This window comes from Alosa pseudoharengus, unplaced genomic scaffold (assembly GCF_046254945.1).
Source record: "Alosa pseudoharengus isolate Yale_2024_CS ecotype anadromous, Long Island Sound unplaced genomic scaffold, YU_APseudo_1.1 YU_APseudo_1.1_scf_3, whole genome shotgun sequence".
NCBI lineage: Eukaryota > Metazoa > Chordata > Actinopteri > Clupeiformes > Clupeidae > Alosa > Alosa pseudoharengus.
Window position 1 is genome coordinate 2,060,205 of NW_027468718.1, and position 21,617 is coordinate 2,081,821.

The following is a 21,617-nucleotide window of genomic DNA, read 5'->3' on the forward strand; positions in this document are numbered from 1 at the left end:
GCTGCTGCGCTTCATACACTGAGGAGATAAGCATGCAATTGTGGTTGAAATACTGTGGTTGAGTAGCCATGGCGACAAGATAGAACTCAGCAGACATCCGCGATCAACACTTTCAACTAGTGTCACATCAAAACATAACTGATTTTGTAGGGCTGAAACAGGGCTGAGAATTGCTACCGCCTCCGCCAGCCAGCCCCCCACCTAATCACCCCTGCCCGTCCCACCCCGTCCTGCCCCTCCCCGCCCTTGCACGCACGCATTAGAATGAACTGGATGGAACATGTTGTCATCAGTTTCACATCAAAAAATAAAGGATCGATGAAACACATCAGCAACTACAGATCAAAATGCAATATTGCAAATTGCAGCAACCTCTACAGGTCAAAGGTCACCAAATGTTTTGTGCGTCCTCCTAATGGGGTCATGAATCTATGTAGTAAGTTTGGTTATGATACATGGCAGGGTTGCTGAGATATGAGCTCACTTCCTGTTTGGCGGCTTCGCCATAATTTTTGATTGGCTGTTACGGAAGAATGCTTTTGTCAATTGTTCCAGAAAGCAATATATTGATAGGTTATGGTCTGAAGATGGTCTTTGCCAATTTTGGTGAAGATCAGATGAAATTTGTGACCTGTGAAAACGTTTTGATGTTTTTGATTAAATCCAAGTTGGCCTGGGTTGGCCTAAGGACGTCCAACAGTATTACCTGAAACCACTAGTGCATTTTAATTCTAAGCACAACAGCAGCTACAGGCCAAAAGGCATGTTTCTTAATTACAGCGCCCCCTAGAGGTCAAAGGTCACCAGATTTCTTGAGTGTCCCCCTGATTGGGTCCTGAGTCCATGCACCCAGTTTGGCTTTGATACATGCAAGGGTTGCTGAGATATGAGCTCACTTCCTGTTTGGCGGCTTCGCCGCAAATTTCGATTGGCTGTTACAGCCGAATGCTTCTGTCAATTGTTCCAGAAAGCAACACACTGATAAGGCATGGTCTGAAGATGGTCTCTGCCAATTTTGGTGAGGATCCGCTGGAATTTGTGACCTCCAAAAACTTGTATGTGTTTTTGATTAAATCCAATATGGCGGCCGAATCAATTATGATGACATCACAAGTTGGCTTGGGTCGGCCTAAGGACCTTCAACAGTAGTACCAGACACCACTAGTGCGTTTTAATTCTAAGCACAACTGCTGCTACAGGCCAAAAGGCATGTTTCTTAATTACAGCGCCCCCTAGAGGTCAAAGGTCACCAGATTTCTTGAGCGTCCCCCTGATTGGGTCCTGAGTCCATGGACTAAGTTTGGTTATGATAGATCAATGGGTTGCTGAGATATGAGCTCACTTCCTGTTTGGCGGCTTCGCCACAAATTTCGATTGGCTGTTACGCGCGAACGGTTTTAGTTCCGAAGACAAAAAGCAATGCATTAATGAAGCATGGTCTGTAGATGATATCTGTAAAGTTTGGTGTCGATCGGACAAAATTTGTGACCTCTGATACGTTTTAAGTGATTTTGATGAAATCCAAAATGGCGGAAAATCCATCATGGCGGAAAATGACGTCATAGGGTGCGTTGAACTCGGCTTGGTCCAAGGATTCCAACGATACCTCATTTTTGACAATCGGGTGAACGGGTCAAAAGTTACGTGCATGAACGCACGTCCAACTTTGGCCTGGTGGTGGCGCTAGAGTGCTCAAGGTGCCGACCTGAAACTTGGTGAAATGAATCATGGCACTGTGTCCAATCACTGTGCCAAATTTCAAAACTTTTCACCAGTCGGTTCTATGGGCTGCCATTGACTTCAATGACGGAATAATAAATATAGCTGCAAGCAGCAATGTGGGGGCCAAGCAGGCAGTTCAGCAGGCCAGATTTGCCATGCAACTCAATGCCGTGGCATCAGGCATATAGCATTAAGCAGTCACAGCAAGTTCCATGTCAAACAACCCAAGATTGGCTGAGTTACAAGGTCAAGTTTCACATCAAAACATAACTGATTTTGTGTGGCTGAACCAGGGCTGAGTGTCGCCGCCCCCTCACCCAGCCAACCCACCGCCGCAATTGCCCCTGCCCGTCCCACCCTGCCCCACCCTTGCACGCACGCATTAGAATTAACTGGATGGAACTCGCTGTCATCAGTTTCACATCAAAAATAAAAGATCGATTGAGATATGATCATGCTTGCTGTGATTTCAATGCCCCCATAGAGGTCAAAGGTCACCAAATTATTTGTGCATCATCAGGATGAACCAGACGGTTCTATGGGCTGCCATTGACCTCCATTGCAGAATAATGCAGCAACTACAGGCCAAAATACATTTTTGCCAATTACAGAGCCCCCTAGAGGTCAAAGGTCACCAAATTTCTTGAGCGTCCTCCTGGTGGGTCCTGAGGACCATGTACTAAGTTTGGTTTTGATACATGAAAGCGTTGCTGAGATATGAGCTCACTTCCTGTTTGGCGGCTTCGCCGCAAATTTCGATTGGCTGTTACAGGCGAACGCTTCAGTCAATTGTTCCAGAAAAAAATACACTGATAAGGCATGGTCTGAAGATGGTCTCTGCCAATTTTGGCGAGGATCAGCTGAAATTTGTGACTTGCGAATACTTATTCATGTTTTTGATTAAATCCAATATGGCAGCCAAATCAATTATGTTGATGTCACAAGTTGTCCTCTGTTGACCTAAGGACCTTCCACAGTATTGTCAGACACCACTAGTGCATTTTAATTCTAAGCACAACAGCAGCTAAAGGCCAAAAGGCATGTGTCTTAATTGCAGCGCCCCCTAGAGGTCAAAGGTTACCAAAATTTTTGAGCGTCCTCTTGATGGGGTCAGTAGTCTATATACTACGTTTGGTTATGATACATGAAAGAGTTGCTGAGATATGAGTTCACTTCCTGTTTGGCGACTTCGCCGCAAAATTTGATTGGCTGTTACGGGCGAACGGTTTTATTTCCGAAGACAAAAAGTAATTCGCTAAAGTATCGTGTTCTGTAGATGATGTGTGTGAAGTTTGGTGTCGATTGGACAACATTTGTGACCAGAGAAGCCGTTTTAGTGTTTTTGATAAAATCCAAAATGGCGGAAAATCCATCATGGCGGAAAATGACGTCATAGGGTGCGTTGAACTCGTCTTGGCCCAAGGAATCCAACGATACCTCATTTTTGACAATCGGTCATACGGGTCAGAAGTTACGTGCGTGAACGCACGTCCAACTTTGGCCTGTTGGTGGCGCTAGAGCGGTCAAGGTGCCAACATGAAACTTGGTGAAATTGACCATGAGACTGTCCTCAATCAGTGTGCCAAATTTCACAACTTTTCACCAGACGGTTCTATGGGCTGCCATAGACTCCAATGGCGGAAGAAAGATGTTAAATAATAACTAGAAAAGCATTTCCTGAAGGAAATACAGTGCATGAAAATGCAAAAATATGATGAGTTCATATGGTTAAATTATTTGCTTGGTAGATAGGGTTTAATATAGTTGGAATGACTGAACAGTTAAACAGGTTAATAATTGAAATGGTTAAATTATTTAGGCAGATAGTTGACGATAACTAACAGTTAGAATGGCTCCAATGTTTGCTAGTAGTTATGCTAACTATGTTAATAAAGATAATAATGTTAACCAAGTTACTATGCTAACTAGCATGCTAACAATGTTAAAATGTTAACTATGCTAACCATATGACTTAGCTAACCTAGCTAATCATTTTTATTAGTTATGATAACTATGCTAATTAACATGTGAACTATGCTAACCATGTGACTTAGCTAACTTAGCTAATCATTTTTAGTAGTTTTGCTAAATATGCTAACTAGCATGCTAACATGTTAGCATGCTAACTATGCTAACCATGTGACTTAGCTAACTTAGCTAATCATTTTTAGCAGTTTTGCAAAAAATGCTAACTAGCATGCTAACATGTTAGCATGCTAACTATGCTAACCATGAGACTTGGCTAACTTAGCTAATCATTTTTAGCAGTTTTGTAAAAAATGCTAACTAGCATGCTAACATGCTAGCATGCTAACTATGCTAACCATGTGACTTAGCTAACTTAGCTAATCATTTTTAGCAGTTTTGTAAAAAATGCTAACTAGCATGCTAACATGTTAGCATGCTAACTATGCTAACCATGTGACTTAGCTAACTTACCTAATCATTTTTAGCAGTTTTGTAAAAAATGCTAACTAGCATGCTAACATGCTAACATGCTAGCATGCTAACTATGCTAACCATGCTAACTAGCTACAGTGGGTAGGAGTCATAGTTGATGACAAGTAACAGTTACAATGGCTGAACAGTTAAAAAGTTCAGTAGTTTAAAGGGTTAAATTGTTTAACAGTGAAATATTGTAGTGAGGACTTTTATTTTGAAACAGTTTTCGGCAGAGGAAGCAGTTGAACAGGATGTGTAGTCTTAATAGGGCCAGTTTGTATGCTTAAAGCCTGAGAATGGCAGTTGATGCAGGTGGCCCGAACACCTGCCATAGGATTCTAATTGCTTAACGGCCGTATTGTGATGTCATAATCATAATGTTAAGTCAATGGGGAAATTTTGATTAGTTTTTAATTAATAGTTTAAAAAGTATAAAAGTTACAAAGTTGAAAAATACAAAGCTCACATGTCCTAAGTAAGACCTACGTAACATAGTTTGAATGAAGTTTCTACGTTAAACGGTTGAAGCTGCATTAAGTGCGTTAGAAGAAGAATAATAATAAAATGCCTTGGAATAACAGTACAGTGCATTTTCATGCACTGTAATAATAATAAGAAATCATAGAAACACAATGGTTGCCTCGCAGCTTCGCTGCTTGGCCCCCAATAATAATAGGGAAGAAAACGTAGAAACACAATGGGTGCCTTCGCAGCTTCGCTGCTTGGCCCCCAAATATATCTATGTAAGAACATGGGATGTTGTTGTATTCCAAACAATAAGCCAACAGTCGTGGAAGGGCATTACTACGGTTAAATCTCACTATAATCTCCTAGCTGTGCGATATGTCCCATTAGAACCCATTGATTTGATTTGTGTTCTTGCCGTCCACTAGGCTATTTTGCTGTGGCGCGAACAAAACGTGACGTCACTTGCAAGGGGTCAATTGAAGTGTTTTGTAACCTTCAGGAGTTCATTTCATTTGTAGACTATTGCTTTCACATTGGGCTCACCTTTCTTGGGAAAGAAGGCTGTTAACATTTGTTTTCCCTCATTTCTTTTTTTCTCCCTTTCTTGCCTCTCTTTTCTTTTCTGGGAACCGGATTTAGCTTTCTTAGACTTAGACATCTTCACACCGTGACCGTCTGCAGAATGAACGTTACTTCAAAAATGCGCCTAGCAGGGGAAGGCGGACTGAACCATTTCGTGCAAGGGAGAGGGTACCTGCCCTCAAACAATGTTGGCTTGGACACAATTTAATACATCAATCAACTGATGCATTTACCCGAAATATTTGCATCTATATTAGTTAATAACATTTATTAAGATCTTTAAATTAAGGAAATTATTTATTATTAAGGAAAATAAAATTCAACTCCTTAGGGGCCCTCCCCCCACTTGGGGCCCGGGTAATTTATTCCCACGTGTCCCCCCACTACGACGCCCTTGTTGCCAGCTATTATTCACAATGGATAAGGCTGATCCAACTCTAGCCTTGTTTGTTTGCACCACATTGACAACGCAATATTAAGTTATTACAAGAAGCCTTCATTATTAGGATATGGAAACATGTAATGAGTTGCTGCTAGCGTGACATTTCTGTTTGCAGTTGGCCATTAAAAGTGCAGTATGAGCATGGTAGCCACCTAGCTATCTGAATGGAAAAGGCTGTTTCAATCGGCATTATGCTTAACAAACGCTAGTTAGTCTGCTGTAACATTCATATTTGCAAGCCTCCAAGCACAGACGTCATCACTTCAAATCCTACCTGTTGCCTTTCACCGTCCACTTATTTAACTGCTGTTGCATCCCTTGACATGCCATCTCCTTTTCCCTCTTTCTTTTTCTATTTTTAGCCGCCAACAGCTTTTTTTTGCTGTATCCATCTTTTTCCATAGACGGCAACTCACTACTCGTAGGCCTATCTGCTCACTCAGCGCTGACGGCGCCCCCACTCCCTCTTCTATGTGAAAATTCTATGATGGAATCTAATGAGAGAGGGCGTCCTCTAGCCCAGTGGGATGGAGAGATCAACAAAGTTCCCCCTGGGTATGTGTGTGTGTGTGTGTGTGTGAATCTAATGAGAGAGGGCGTCCTCTAGCCCAGTGGGTTTCAAAGTGGGGGCCGCGAGGGAGTGCCAGGGGGGCCTCAGTAAGTTGGAGGGAAAAATAAAAGCAACAAATACATTTTACATATACCTATTAATATGAGGGTTGCTATACAATGCCATTACAATAATTTATATCTGAACATTATATTGTCCATGATAATGACTGGGAATAATAGTAGAGTGATAGCTCTCATATAGCAGAAAGCCCCAAATGCAATTTTTACACGCTGTATGCTCCATCGCAAAGTGCTTGTAGCTAAAATAATTATTAGAATTAACTATATAATGTATTTTTACATTTGCCGTAGTATTGTAGATGGGTTTAATAACACATCAAGGGGGTCCTTGGCTAGAACCTAGTGGTATTTGGGGGGCCTTGGCCAGAACCTAGTGGTATTTGGGGGTCCTTGTCCAGAACCTAGTGGTATTTGGGGGTCCTTGTCCAGAACCTAGTGGTATTTGGGGGGCCTTGTCCAGAACCTAGTGGTATTTGGGGGGCCTTGTCCAGAACCTAGTGGTATTTGGGGGGCCTTGTCGTGGAAAAGTTTGGGAACCCCTGCTCTGGCCTGTTAGTCCTCTAAAATGTTATAGAACATTGAGAAAATGTTGAAATGATTTAGAAACGGACAGCAGTAGCTACATATAGAAATACCAAATATATTATTATTATTTTTTTTCAATCGCTTTGGCGCCCCCATGGTGCTGCGCCGCATATAGCGCATACCCACTTTTTGCTCCACTATGCGCCGCATATAGCGCATACCCACTTTTTGCTCCCCTATGCGCCGCATATAGTGCATACCCACTTTTTGCGCCACTGGTCCCCTGATTTTGTCTACTGCCGTTAACTCAACTGCCAGCTATTGATACGATTTGCACTAGCTTTGCACCAAATTTCGGAGGAGCGCCTCTTTAATGAAAGAGTATAAGGCTATAAAATAAGCCCTCATATATTTTGTGTTCACCTATATGCCCAAGATGTAGCGAGGCTATGTTATTTTATATTGTTTCATAGGGCTTAGTGGTGGTGTTGAAGCCTATAAGCCCAATGTTTTCTTGTCAAGTGCTCTGTTTGTGGCATTTTTTATAATAAAGAGCACAAAAGAAATACCTGTTATGTCCTCCATAGTAGAACTTTATGTAGGCCTACACATTTAGGAACAGATATTGGGTTCTGCCCAAAGTCGAGCAATGTAAAAGTAACGAGTAACGTAAAAAGTTACTTTCCATAGAGGGTAACTAAGTAAAGTAACGGGTTACTTTTTTGAGAAGTAAAGAGTAACGAGCAAACACTACTTTTTAAAAGTAACTTCCCCAACACTGACAGTGGTAACATAGTGGATAAGGAGCTGGGCTAGCATCCTCCATCAGGCTTCTCTGAATCTAACTTGGGACTATTGGGCATCACTGCTCCGTCAGGCTTCTCTGAAGCTAACTTGGGACTATTGGGCATCACTGCTCCATCAGGCTTCTCTGAAGCTAACTTGGGACTATTGGGCATCACTGCTCCATCAGGCTTCTCTGAAGCTAACTTGGGATGGCTTGAGATGGTAACTGGCCTGTTTTCCATAATTTAGAGACTGTTTGAGGCAGTTACGCTAGGAGTAACTGACCTGTTTTCCATGATTTGAGAGACTGTTTGAGGCAGTTACGCTAGGAGTAACTGACCTGTTTTCCATGATTGAGAGACTGTTTGAGGCAGTTACGCTAGGAGTAACTGACCTGTTTTCCATGATTTGAGAGACTGACCTGTTTTCCATGATTTGAGAGACTGTTTGAGGCAGCACAGTTGGTGGTTTTAATAGGTCCACCTGGGCACTGGGTTGCGTCTGTTCGTCCGTAGTTAGCAGTGTGAACCATGATCTGTCCAGTTTCTGATGGGTAAAAAGAGAGATGTTTACGCTGTGAATCAGCAGACAAAGTACACACTGTAGGAGAGATTAACATCTCTGAGCTGCTCTGATTGGTTCTGAGAGATCATGTGACCTCTGAGCTGTGTATGTGATTGGCTCTGAGAGCCCATGTGACCTCTGAGCTGTGTTTGTGATTGGTTGTGACTGTGAGAGATGGCTGTACTCACCGCAGGTCAGGCTGACTGGAGTGTGCTCACAGGCAATGCTGCTCTCTGTAGGAGACACACAGGAAGCACAACATCAGCAGGAGTGTGAAGAGGCCCTCATAACTCTCAGTTAATACCAGTTAATACATATCAACACCCTGAACATGGGCAAAATGCACCATTGACATCAATATGTTTTGTATAGAGCTACCACAGGTTACTCTATACAACCACAGGTGGCAGTGTGGTGACTCTATATAAAACATATTGATGTCAATGGGGCATTTTGCCTATGTTCAGGGTGGAAAATAAAAAAGAAAGATTTGCATAAGACAAGTCAAATTGGTGTTTTCAAAAAGAAGGGATCATGGAGAATAAGGAAAAACATATTTTAAAAATCTTTGTATATTCCCACAAGGTGTTTGGGTGCTCTGAAAATGATAACCAAAATGATTTTTCAGACTTGTGAGGTCTGCTGTTCAGACCCTGAAGGGATTTATTTTCTGTTCATTGCTTTTTGTGAGAGTGTTTCTACTTATCTCAGAAAGAAAAATAAATTAAGAGCCTATGTTGAGTACAAATATGTCTTCTGAAGGCTTAAACAGAGCCCAGCCAAAAACTACAATAAAATTTGTATCAACTTTGAGGGTCAGCTATGACCATGCAGGATTATCCAGACCAAACGTGACGATTTTGCTACATACTATTCCTATTTATGTACCACCATGCAAAATTTGAGCCTCCTACATGGTTTAGTTCTTGCGCTGTGGGCTTGTGAACTTTGACAAAAAAAAAGAGGCTGGACAAAATCGACACCCCCCTCCACCTGTAAAACTGGCTGTATCTTGGAAAGTATTGATCTTACATAAGAGTAATTTTACAGTATGTCTCCTGGGTAACATAGGTACACCTGGTAATTTTTTCAGAATTTTTTGAGACCTAAGTGCGTGGGCCCTGGTTGAACTGACGTGGAATGTAGAAATTATTTGTGACTGTAAAAATGATCTGTACAAGTAATTGTCAATATCACAAATGTGCTCTACACTTACAAATCTATTCTACGGGTACGGATCGGTTTTACAGCTACAAATCATCCTACAGTTAAAAATATTTTACCATTACAAATATATTCTACAATTACAAATCAATATTCTATGTACAAAAAGTTGTCCTAAGGTTACCATTTTTTTCTGCAGGTGCACAGACTTTTGCACCACCTTAGGGATGAGAAGCGTCTTATATGTATTGTGTGTGTGTGTGTGTGTGTGTATCAGGATTTGTAACTGTAAAAATGATTTGTGATTTAACAAAAAAATAACACGAACGATTTTAAGTATTACTCATAAGTCCTTCACTTACAAATACAGTAGGTTGCAATATAATCCCTAAACACTAGATGGGAGAAGTTCTTACACATGGGTCCTTTAAAGGTCCCATATTATACTCAACAAGTCAAAATAGGCCTAGGTGTTGCACAAAACATGTCCCTGAAGCTGTTTGCCCAAAATTCCTCTCAGATTACACATTATCACCAGCTCTATTCTCGCCTGTTTCAGTTCATTTCAGAATATGCTGTTTCTGGGGTCTGTAGCCTTGAATGCAAATGCCACGCCCCACTTCGGAACTGATGAACATGAACAACATGTTTACGTCAACGGGCAGCATGGTCGAAAGCCAGGGAATACGAGTCGGTGACAGAGCGATGGAGGATTCCATTCCACCAGAAAGCCTCAGACTGCCGGTGTTAAAATACCATTTGTTATTCAGGAATAATAAAGAATGACAAATGTCATTGCCGTTTCTGTTTGAATTTCCGTAGCAAAGTAGAATAATAGTCAAGTTATTAGAGTTTAGCCGAAATGTCCGCTAAATGCAGTCAATATAGAGCAGGGATGGGCAACTTTGATGACAGAGCAGGGATGGGCAACTTTGATGATAGAGGATATAGTAACATAGAGCAGGGATGGGCAACTTTGACGATAGAGCCACAAATATTCTATTGTTGCTGGCACTTCCACTACTGGGATATAGGAGAGTTAAAGCTTCAATTTTAGAGAAGAACAAAATATATCTAGGCTACAGTGTGCCTGTAATGTGTATTAAACAAACATGCTTTAATTTAATATTTTCTATACTCAAATGCATTTTTAATATTGCTTCTATTCATTAATGAACTTTTAACATAAACAAAAAAAGTATTACACATTTCAACAATAAACATGTTTATCCTTTGCTATGGGTAATTGTGGCTCTGGTAAAAAGGCTCTGTTGTATATAAGTATAAGTATACTTTTTTGATCCCGTGAGGGAATCTGCATTGTCTCTGCATTTAACCCAATCGGTGAATTAGTGAAACACAAACAGCACACAGTGAACACACAGTGAGGTGAAGCACACACTAATCCTTGCGCAGTGAGCTGCCTGCTTCAACGGCGGCGCTCGGGGAGCAGTGAGGGGTTAAGTGCCTTGCTCAAGGGCAATTCAGCCACGGCCCCAACCCTCCAGTTACAAGTCCAGAGTGCTAACCAGTAGGCCACGGCTGCCCAAGTGGTGTAGTCTATCTTTTGTTGTGTAGTCTATCTTTCCTTTGAAATGGCTAGAAGCTCTGGTGTTCCCTACTTTTATTGATCTCTGTGTGTGGTGTAGTGGCGACTTAAGCTGAAATCTTTCAAGGCTGATTTTGTTTCCAAACATACTAAACACATAGGTTTGCCTTTGAATTCTGCAAAAAGATCATCTGGTACGACAACATTACGATGAAGGATCCATTTCCGATGTGGTAGAAACCAATAGTGTAATGATATTTGATTATTGATCTGTTTCTGATGTGGTAGAAACCAATTGTGTAATGACATTTAATTATTGATCCGTTTCCGATGTGGTAGAAACCAATTGTGTAATGATATTTGATTATTAATCCGCGTGCAGCACTGAGTGAGGAGGGCTGCATGCGGCTCGCAGATTAATTATTAAATATCATTCAAATGTTGCCCTTTCCTGATATAGAATAATGCGGTCAACGTGAATGGTTGTGTTGGGTTTTACAACATGATTTAGCCAATCATAATCTAGGGCCGGAATTATCCGTTTTAGAAGACTGATCCGTTTTGAAAATAGCGATTTATTTTGATAGCTCAACGCCCTCTGCTACAAGCTATTTTTGTCTGTGTGTGTTTGTGTGTGTGTGTTTGTGTGTGTGTGCTTGTGTGTGTGTGTTTGTACTCACTGGTATTGATGCAGCTATACGAGACGTTCAGGTACTTGAAGGTGCCAAAGCATGGGTCAGTGAAGATGCTGTTGGAGGCCTGCACGGAGCAGGAAGTCTTTCCATCACACCTGTTGATAAAGAGTGGGCCGATTGGACCAGCAGCCTGTACACAGCTCTAGGTGAGCTCCTAGTTGTCCTGTCTTAATTAAGAATACTAATGATTATTAGTTACCAATTAGTTACCAGAGAACTGAATGTTGAAGTGCAGAGTGCCGAATTTTCAGTGAGGATAATGTACCTATCAGAGCAACCTAATTAAATGTAAAAAATGTACTGGGATATTAGTTCCAAGCTAATTCATTCAGTTTCAAAATATACTATTCAAAATGTTTTGTTTTAATACAATTCAACAGTTCAAATGAAAATACAAAATGTTCAGATTCAGTTTGACATGGAACAGGTTTTACTCCATATTATCCATATTTACTCCTTATTTTATCTTCATATTTCATCCGTTTTATGTATCCATTTACGTAATTCCTCTGTGATTCCCCTTTAAATGTTTGCTCCTCCTTCTTATCTACTGTACACTGTATCCTCAACTCACTCTCTCCTTCTGATCTATGCTGTATCCTCAACTCACTCCTTCTGATCTATGCTGTATCCTCAACTCACTCCTTCTGATCTATGCTGTATCCTCAACTCACTCGTATCCTCAACTCACTCCTTCTGATCTATGCTGTATCCTCAACTCACTCCTTCTGATCTATGCTGTATCCTCAACTCACTCGTATCCTCAACTCACTCCTTCTGATCTATGCTGTATCCTCAACTCACTCCTTCTGATCTATGCTGTATCCTCAACTCACTCCTTCTGATCTATGCTGTATCCTCAACTCACTCGTATCCTCAACTCACTCCTTCTGATCTATGCTGTATCCTCAACTCACTCGTATCCTCAACTCACTCCTTCTGATCTATGCTGTATCCTCAACTCACTCCTTCTGATCTATGCTGTATCCTCAACTCACTCCTTCTGATCTATGCTGTATCCTCAACTCACTCCTTCTGATCTATGCTGTATCCTCAACTCACTCCTTCTGATCTATGCTGTATCCTCAACTCACTCGTATCCTCAACTCACTCCTTCTGATCTATGCTGTATCCTCAACTCACTCCTTCTGATCTATGCTGTATCCTCAACTCTCTCCTTCTGATCTATGCTGTATCCTCAACTCACTCCTTCTGATCTATGCTGTATCCTCAACTCACTCCTTCTGATCTATGCTGTATCCTCAACTCACTCGTATCCTCAACTCACTCCTTCTGATCTATGCTGTATCCTCAACTCACTCCTTCTGATCTATGCTGTATCCTCAACTCACTCCTTCTGATCTATGCTGTATCCTCAACTCACTCGTATCCTCAACTCACTCCTTCTGATCTATGCTGTATCCTCAACTCACTCCTTCTGATCTATGCTGTATCCTCAACTCACTCGTATCCTCAACTCACTCCTTCTGATCTATGCTGTATCCTCAACTCACTCCTTCTGATCTATGCTGTATCCTCAACTCTCTCCTTCTGATCTATGCTGTATCCTCAACTCTCTCCTTCTGATCTATGCTGTATCCTCAACTCACTCCTTCTGATCTATGCTGTATCCTCAACTCACTCCTTCTGATCTATGCTGTATCCTCAACTCACTCCTTCTGATCTATGCTGTATCCTCAACTCACTCGTATCCTCAACTCACTCCTTCTGATCTATGCTGTATCCTCAACTCACTCCTTCTGATCTATGCTGTATCCTCAACTCACTCCTTCTGATCTATGCTGTATCCTCAACTCTCTCCTTCTGATCTATGCTGTATCCTCAACTCACTCCTTCTGATCTATGCTGTATCCTCAACTCACTCCTTCTGATCTATGCTGTATCCTCAACTCACTCGTATCCTCAACTCACTCCTTCTGATCTATGCTGTATCCTCAACTCACTCCTTCTGATCTATGCTGTATCCTCAACTCACTCTCTCCTTCTGATCTATGCTGTATCCTCAACTCACTCGTATCCTCAACTCACTCCTTCTGATCTATGCTGTATCCTCAACTCACTCTCTCCTTCTGATCTATGCTGTATCCTCAACTCACTCTCTCCTTCTGATCTATGCTGTATCCTCAACTTACTTGCTCCACCTGAAACACACTTTGAGTCAACTCCTGTTGCTGTTAAATTTGCACACTGTTAACAGTACACTGTTAAAACAAACTCTCTCTTATACTACTGTAGGCAGCCCAGGCTCCAAAAACTGGAAACAAAAAATGTGGTTTCATGCTGCTATTCCGACATGCCGCTACTTACAGTGTAGACATTGGTGTCTAATTGTCGAAGTGGCGGCATTAACATTCATTTTAAAGCGTCCCACTACTGCGACAATTTTTTTTTCCATTGTCGGAGTAGCGGCACTTGACCTTTTTTCAAACATCCTGCCATTCCGAGATGAGGTCATTATCAGTGGCGTAGCCAGGATTTTTCAACAGAGTGGACTTTTGCGAAGTAGGGTGGGCCTTTATTTTTTTTATTCCAATATGGGCAGTAGCCTAGGCCTACAGCAATCGTCCCAACTTTAAACAACACACGATTTCATCACAGCTCAGACGATTCATGGCAAAAAAACAATGAAAGGCTACATTGATAAATAGCAGGGGCATCGACTGGATTGGATTCTATAGCCTAATAGCCTACGCACAAGAACTTTAACCGAATGAAACTGAAAGGTTAGCTCTGAACAGTGTATTTTCCGTGTTTAAGAGCTAAAAAAAGTTGATTAGTGAGTCACATATAAAAACATTATAAAAAAGATTCCCTCAAAACACGCAAGAATCAGTCAAGGACTATTGTTTGTAACAAAAAAGTCCAAACTTCAGGTCCTAGAGCCTTATTTGTGCTTCTTAAGTAGCCTGGCCTGCACGCACAGAGTTTGTTTTATTCATGGAGTTTCCGACCTTTTTCCCCTGAGAGCTTAAAGAATAAAAATGAGGAGAGCTACCTGTGTTTTACATAATGTGTAACATTTATTCACATGGCCAGTTCAAAATCACCTAAGGTTTTGACTGAAATGTGTGCCGATATCAATTATTGGGAAAAACATTGTTTGAAGTGGATGGCAGGTGGATTGTTGATGTAGCTGCAGGTGCAGATGACATGACTACAGCTCATCCATGCATCTAGGATGTTGGAATTTGATAGGATACAGGAACTGAGATAAATTGAAAATGAGGATTGGTAATGTCGGAATAGAGGTAGGCCTACTAAAAAGTTATTTAAAAAAAATGAGGATAGGTTATGTCGCAATAGTGGTACTAAAAAAAATTGGAGTAGGGGGATGTCTAAATAGAGGCATGTATGTCGTAATAGAGGGTTGTCGTAATAACGCTATGTCGTAATAACTGTTGGACCCCAAACAATGTGAGGGCAGCCTGTCCCCCAAACAAAAATGAAACCCTGCATGGAATTTCTTGGGGGACTACTGAAGATAACAGTGAGCTACCTCGCTAGCGTGTTTTGTTTTGTCTGTGGTTAAAATATAGAAATATAGAGTATGTTTTTTTTGCACAAAAGCATCTGGTAATAATTTTAAATATAAACACAAACAACACTTCCTGCAAAATCCCTGACTGACCCTACTACTGTACTAATTCGTATTAAACGGCAGTAGCAATACCTGCAACCATCAACAAAATGCAGTCAGAAGAATGTGTACATTAATGTACCGTGAAGGTAGGCCTAATACATTGTTTCCTGACTGCCAATGCGTTTCAGAATCAGTTAGGCAAAGTAGGAAGTAACCTTAGGAATCCATGGTCAATGTTGGAAGATGGAAATGTTTCCCAATCATGATTTGTGAGTGGCGAGACTCTTTTTAAAAAGTGAAATAAAGTAGTGAATCAGGTTAAACCAGGCAACTGTAGCAAGGCCTTTAGAAACTGACCCGTTTGCCACGATGGAGAGACTGTTTGAGGCAGCACAGTTGGTGGTTTGAATAGGTCCACCTGGGCACGTGGTTGCGTCTGTTCGTCCGTAGTTAGCCGCGTAAACAACGATCTGTCCAGTTTCTGATGGGTAAAAAGAGAGATGTTTACGCTGTGAATCAGCAAATTACCGGTACACATTGTAGGAGAGATTAACATCTCTGAGGTGGGGTTGTGATTGGTTCTGAGAGATGTGACTCCTGAGTGAGGATTGTGAGTGAGTAGTGGCTGAGAGAAACAATGACCACTGAGCTGCGTTTGTGATTGGCTCTGAGAGACCATGTGACCTCTGAGCTGTGTTTGTGATTGGTTGTGACTGTGAGAGATGGCTGTACTCACCGCAGGTCAGGCTGACTGGAGTTTGCTCACAGGCAATGCTGCTCTCTGTAGGAGACACACAGGAAGTACAACATGAAGAGGCCCTCATAACTCTCAGTTAACACCAGTGTTCATATCAACACCCAGAGTGTTACAGGCCCTCATAACTCTCAGTTAATACATATCAACACCCAGAGTGTTAAAGGCCCTTATAACTTTCTCAGTTAATACCAGAGTGTTCATATCAACACCCAGAGTGTTACAGGCCCTCATAACTCTCTCAGTTAATACATATCAACACCCAGAGTGTGAAGAGGCCCTCATAACTCTCTCAGTTAACACCAGTGTTACATATCAACACCCATCTCACATCTCAACACCCATATTACATCTTCACTTTTACTCCATTTTCTTTACAACCTGGGGCTTTGAGTACTAAACATGGCTTCACATGTTGTTGAAAGCTTTTAAACTGGCTGTGATTTTGGGTAAGGAGGGCAAAACCAAGTGCGGCACGGTTGATGGGAAACAAATTGACAACACTCTAACTGATTTAATACACTCGCTCTGGCGGTGGATTAGCGAGAATGAATTCAACAGAAATGCGATGGAAAAGGATTAAGAGTCATGTGAGATACTGCGACGCCTGCTCAGAAAAGTCAGCACGATAATCTGAGAGAAATGCTCATTAACAGTGACATAATGACATCATTTGACTTTGATACAATCAATCTGTAAATGGAAAACCATTTTGGGGCTTCTAATATTGCTCAAAATCACAGCTAATTATGAATTAATTCACTTGAAAATCAACATGTAATAATTTTCTGGACATTTTGCTGTGTAACCTACACAATATTTCACCCTTTTCTAACAAAGTTTCAGTTTGTCAGCAAAATCACTCACTTGCATCAGTGTACACCGAGCATGCAGCCATCAACACTAGGACAGAAGAACAGAGTTAGCACAAACACCAACTCTAGGACAGAAGAACAATCAAACATTAACACTAGGACACAAACTTCAACACTGACAACCAACACTATCACAGAAGAACAGAAGTTATCATTACTGGGACTGACGTCCTTCCTAGCCATTTCTGATACTGGCATGTCCTCCCAACGTCACAACTTGTGTATCAGAGAAATGTTTGAGTATCTAGCAATTACTCATAAATACAACTTTGTTTAAGTATTCATGTGTTTATATTACACTGTTTCTGATAGCAGTTGAAGGCCTCATTAGAGGGTGACAGACTGAAATAACCAATAACAGGGTGAAAGAGACAAATTGGCAATCAGACTAAAATAATCAATAAAAGAGTGAAAGAGGCTCACAGGCCATCAGACAAAAGTGAAATAATCAACAAAAGAGTGAAAGAGGTTTACATAGGGTTTAAAGTCCTCATTCACTGTCTGATTTCAGTGTTGATCACAGTTTAAAGATTTGAAAGTTAGGTCATTGTTTTGTAACAGCTTTAAAAAATATTAACTCCAGGTACATAATTTGTCCTTGCTTTAAGCCCTCTTTACAGGCCACCAGACTAAAATAATCAATACCAGATTAAATATGATTTACAGAATAATCAATACCAGATTAAATATGATTTACAGGCCACCAGACTAAAATAATCAATACCTATTAAATATGACTTGCAGGCCATCACATTAAAATATTTTATAACAAAGTAAATAAAACTTTTAGGCCACCAGACTAAAATAATCAATACCAGATTAAATATGATTTACCACCAGACTAAAATAATACCAGATTAAATATGACTTACAGGCCACCAGACTGAGCTTTGTTGCCAGCATTGTGCTTCAGAGGAGAGACCAAGATTGCCTGAGCACCTGCTGATTGGCTGCTTTTATAGTGAGGATGCGGAGCTGGGTGTGGGATGTGCCAATGGGTTTGGAGCCAGGGCATGGTCTTCATCACATCCTCTACATACTTACAGCACACTGCCCCCACCTACCCACACACACACTACACACACACACACACACACAGTCACTGCTCCACTCCCCGCCTGCCCACACACACATCATCACTGTCATCATTCACACTGCAAAAACTGCTTATCTAACAAAATCTCACCAAGTGTTATTAATCTTATATCAAGATAAAAAAAACTAGTTGGTATTGTTTTCAGTATAAAGAGACTTACCTAGCGCTTCCTTGTGAAAACATTTGACTTAATTTAAAAAAAGTTTGACTTATTTTAAGACATCTCATCCTGAAAACAAGCAAATTTGGCTGCCAGTGCGTTAAGCAAATGTGTCCTAAAAACAAGCAAATTTGGCTGCCAGTGCGTTGAGCAAATTTGTCTTGATAAGACTCCTTAAAATAAGTCAAAATCTTCTTAAATTAAGTCAAAATGTTCTTTTGAGAGGGCGCTAGGTAAGTCTTTTCGTACTAAAAACAATACCAAATAGATTTTTTAATCTTAATATAAGATTAATAACACTTGGTTAGATTTCATTTTTTGCAGTGCACATACATCATACATACAGTACTCTGCTTGCAATAGTAAGTCCCTTCACCATACTTGCAGTACACTGCCCCCCCCCCCCCCAATACACAGCACATTGTCTCATGAGGAAGCTTCTCCAACACGCATATTGCACACTGCCCTCTCCCCACATACACAGCACACTATCCCATCTCCCCTGTCATCCCCCCAACACACACACCAAGACCCCTGGCAGTTGGGTTAGCCCCTTGAGCAGTGGATCTGCCCAAGGTTTAAGGGAGTTTTTCCTTGCCCCTTTTGCTCTTGGGTGCTCCTTGTTGGTGCCCCCCCAATCCCAATCCTCCCCCACCTTTCTTATGCAGCCCTTGCCACTTAATCTACTAAACCCCTCTTCTACTGCACTTTTTACCCCCCCCCCCCCTCCCATAATTTCACTGCATTTCTTACTTCCAGTAGCTATATGCATGTGACAAACTTCCTTGTATCACATTAGGGCTTCTGGTAAGTTGCTGGACCAGTGCCAAGGCTAAAACAGCGTTTCTTTCCCACTAGAAGAGGCTGAACCTGCTTTACTGGAGTCAAGGGAGAATACCTAGTTGGTTGTGTTACTGCACTGGAGCCATTTAGGTACAATAACATCTCTCAAAGTTTCAATTACATAACAATTCAAGAACCAACTCCACTACCCCCCCCCCCACACACACACACCTGATTCAGGGGATAACACTGTGAAGTGTCACCCACATACAGCCGTGGCCTACTGGTTAGCGCTTCGGACTTGTTAACGGAGGGTTGCCGGTTCAATCCCCAACCAGTAGGCACGGCTGAAGTGCCCTTGAGCAAGGCACCTAACCCCTCACTGCTCCCCGAGCGCCGCTGTTGTTGCAGGCAGCTCACTGCGCCGGGATTAGTGTGTGCTTCACCTCACTGTGTGCTGAGTGTGTTTCACTAATTCACGGATTGGGATAAATGCAGAGACCAAATTTCCCTCACGGGATCAAAAGAGTATTTATACTTATACTTATTCTTATACTCTGCTTGTATGAGGACAGTGGCGTCCTCTGAGGTGCAAATTGTGTTGGTAGTAGTGTTCCGTTGGCTGCAATGTCTACTGAATTCCTCTGTTGGTGGAAGTTTTCCCCAGAAGTCTTCAATGGGTTGGCATGGTGACCATCTCTCCATCACGTGGATACACTGCAAAAAAGGGGTGTCTGAAAACAAGATAAAAACACTAGATTTGAGGTAAAATGTACCTAAAACAAGTGAAATTATCTGTCCATGCAGCAAGATAATTCCACTTGACAAGATTTCTTGAATTAAGATAATTAAATCTAGAAATAAGCATGTCTACAGAGGTATTTGGAAGGCTTAACATAAGCTGAAAATGCTGGATTTAAGATCAGATTACTTATAATTGTACTTTTTACAGCCTCAAAATAAGTGAAATATACTAAAATATAAGCATAAAATGCTGGTTTTAAGTCTAGATTACTTAAATGTAAACTTTTTACAGCCTCAAAATAAGTGAAATATACTAAATATAAGCATAAAATGCTGGTTTTAAGTCTAGATTACTTAAATGTAAACTTTTTACAGCCTCAAAATAAGTAAAATATACTAAATATAAGCAATTACATATTTTGTTTACTTACTTTTAGCAAATTAAGCTTAAGATTAGTAAAATAAATATATCAAATTTAGAAGAAAATACTCAGTATTAGTGAAGAATGACTAAGCTCTGTCTTAATGCAAGCTGGTTTATCTTGAAAAAAGGTTTACTGCATCTTTAAACCTTAAAATCTAAAGCCTGTCCTTATTGTTAGAATAATGGTACAGAAATAACCAGAATGGCTTATAAGACAACATTTATTTAACGTCAGCAAGTCAAGGTTGCTATAGACATTTGAATACTTTTCCATAAAAAAAAAAAAAAAAAATCTAAAAGCAATTCTCAGCCCTCTCCGTTATGTTTTTTTTTTTTATTGAACATATCCTTTGAAATACAGGCCTCAATGAAGTAATACCTCAGTGACACTGTATAAGCTTGCGCAACACACAAAACTATTGTTGGCACAGCTAACAATAAAAAGAACTGACATGACAAAATACTCAGCTACTTCTCAATGAAAGACTTCCAATCAGCCATTGCTTTCTTGTAAGAACTAGTGGCATCTTGATCGTGGATTGTGTCACCAATTACCTCTGTTTGAATAACTGACAGGAGAGTAGCAACACATTTCGGATATCTTAAGTGCAAAGTGTAGTAATAAGCCATTAACACCAACATCCCGTCTGAGAAATCTTCCTGAGGGAGGGTGGTCACAGGTACGTTACCCACAGCCACGATGATGGTTGATCCATCAGAAAGCAGAACTGGGGAGGAGAGAGGACGCTTCTCCAGGTACAGGGTAGGGTCTTCGCCTGACTAGAACAGAATAAAAAGAACAATGTGTAGAGAGTGAGAAGACATAAAAATGTATTGAAAGTCAGGTGTATGTTCATTTAATCTAAAATGATTTTTATAATGATCAGGTTTCAACCAATGACTTCAGCACTCTTAAAATAGTCATTATTAAAAACACTGACAAAAAATACTGATTTATTTGCACCCTGGAAGAAATAAGCATGAATTACTTCAAAATGGGACGGGGGGACGTGTTTAAAAAACATTTGTTTGACAGATCAAGGTGTAGGAATTTAGGATGGATTAAAAACTGATACAAGCTGATGCAAGGTGGTATATTTTTAATGTTTCTGGAATGAATGAATGGATTAATTAATGAAAGGTTTTTAAACATTTCTTGGTATTCCTTTCTGTGAACACCATTTGAGGGACACAAGAGGCACTTATGTTTTCCCCTTTTTGGAAAAAGTAGGTCATATCTGTGATTGTGAACTTAGGGTGTATTGTTATTTGAACATGCACAACAATGTGAGAAAAATAAGAGACAGTAAGGAATCAAGACAAAAATGTTCTTACCTTCAGGACATGAAGAAGTGCCTCACAGCTATTCCCAAGCTTCTTTGGTGGTGAAGTTGGTGAGGGGAAAAGGGATGGGAGTGCATTGAAGAGGGCGAGCGTGAACTCCACTAAAGAATAGAAAGATTGGTCATAATGGTCTGAATATGGTATAAATCACAATACATTTGCATATGGAACAGCAACTTACCTCCATGGACATCCAATGGAAAAGGGGGTTTCAGGGCTTTCTTCCACACACCATAGAACTGCACCTTGGCACAAAAGTCTGCC

At 40.8% G+C, this 21,617-nt stretch overlaps 1 protein-coding gene across 1 annotated transcript in view; it reads right to left on the reverse strand.

Moving 5' to 3' along the window:
* Positions 1 to 17,741, reverse strand: part of LOC143100957 (ZP domain-containing protein-like) — a 30,352-nt gene extending 12,611 nt beyond the window's left edge. The window contains exons 1-8 of the mRNA XM_076264546.1: positions 17,675 to 17,741; positions 16,795 to 16,830; positions 15,910 to 15,954; positions 15,531 to 15,654; positions 11,558 to 11,667; positions 8,353 to 8,397; positions 8,018 to 8,146; positions 7,886 to 7,907 (exon numbers count right to left, since the gene is read on the reverse strand). Coding sequence (XP_076120661.1) covers positions 7,886 to 7,907; positions 8,018 to 8,146; positions 8,353 to 8,397; positions 11,558 to 11,667; positions 15,531 to 15,654; positions 15,910 to 15,954; positions 16,795 to 16,830; positions 17,675 to 17,705 — 542 coding nt within the window. The 5' untranslated portion in view covers positions 17,706 to 17,741. The remainder of the gene's footprint in view (positions 1 to 7,885; positions 7,908 to 8,017; positions 8,147 to 8,352; positions 8,398 to 11,557; positions 11,668 to 15,530; positions 15,655 to 15,909; positions 15,955 to 16,794; positions 16,831 to 17,674) is intronic.
* Between the last annotated feature and the right edge of the window lie 3,876 nt (positions 17,742 to 21,617).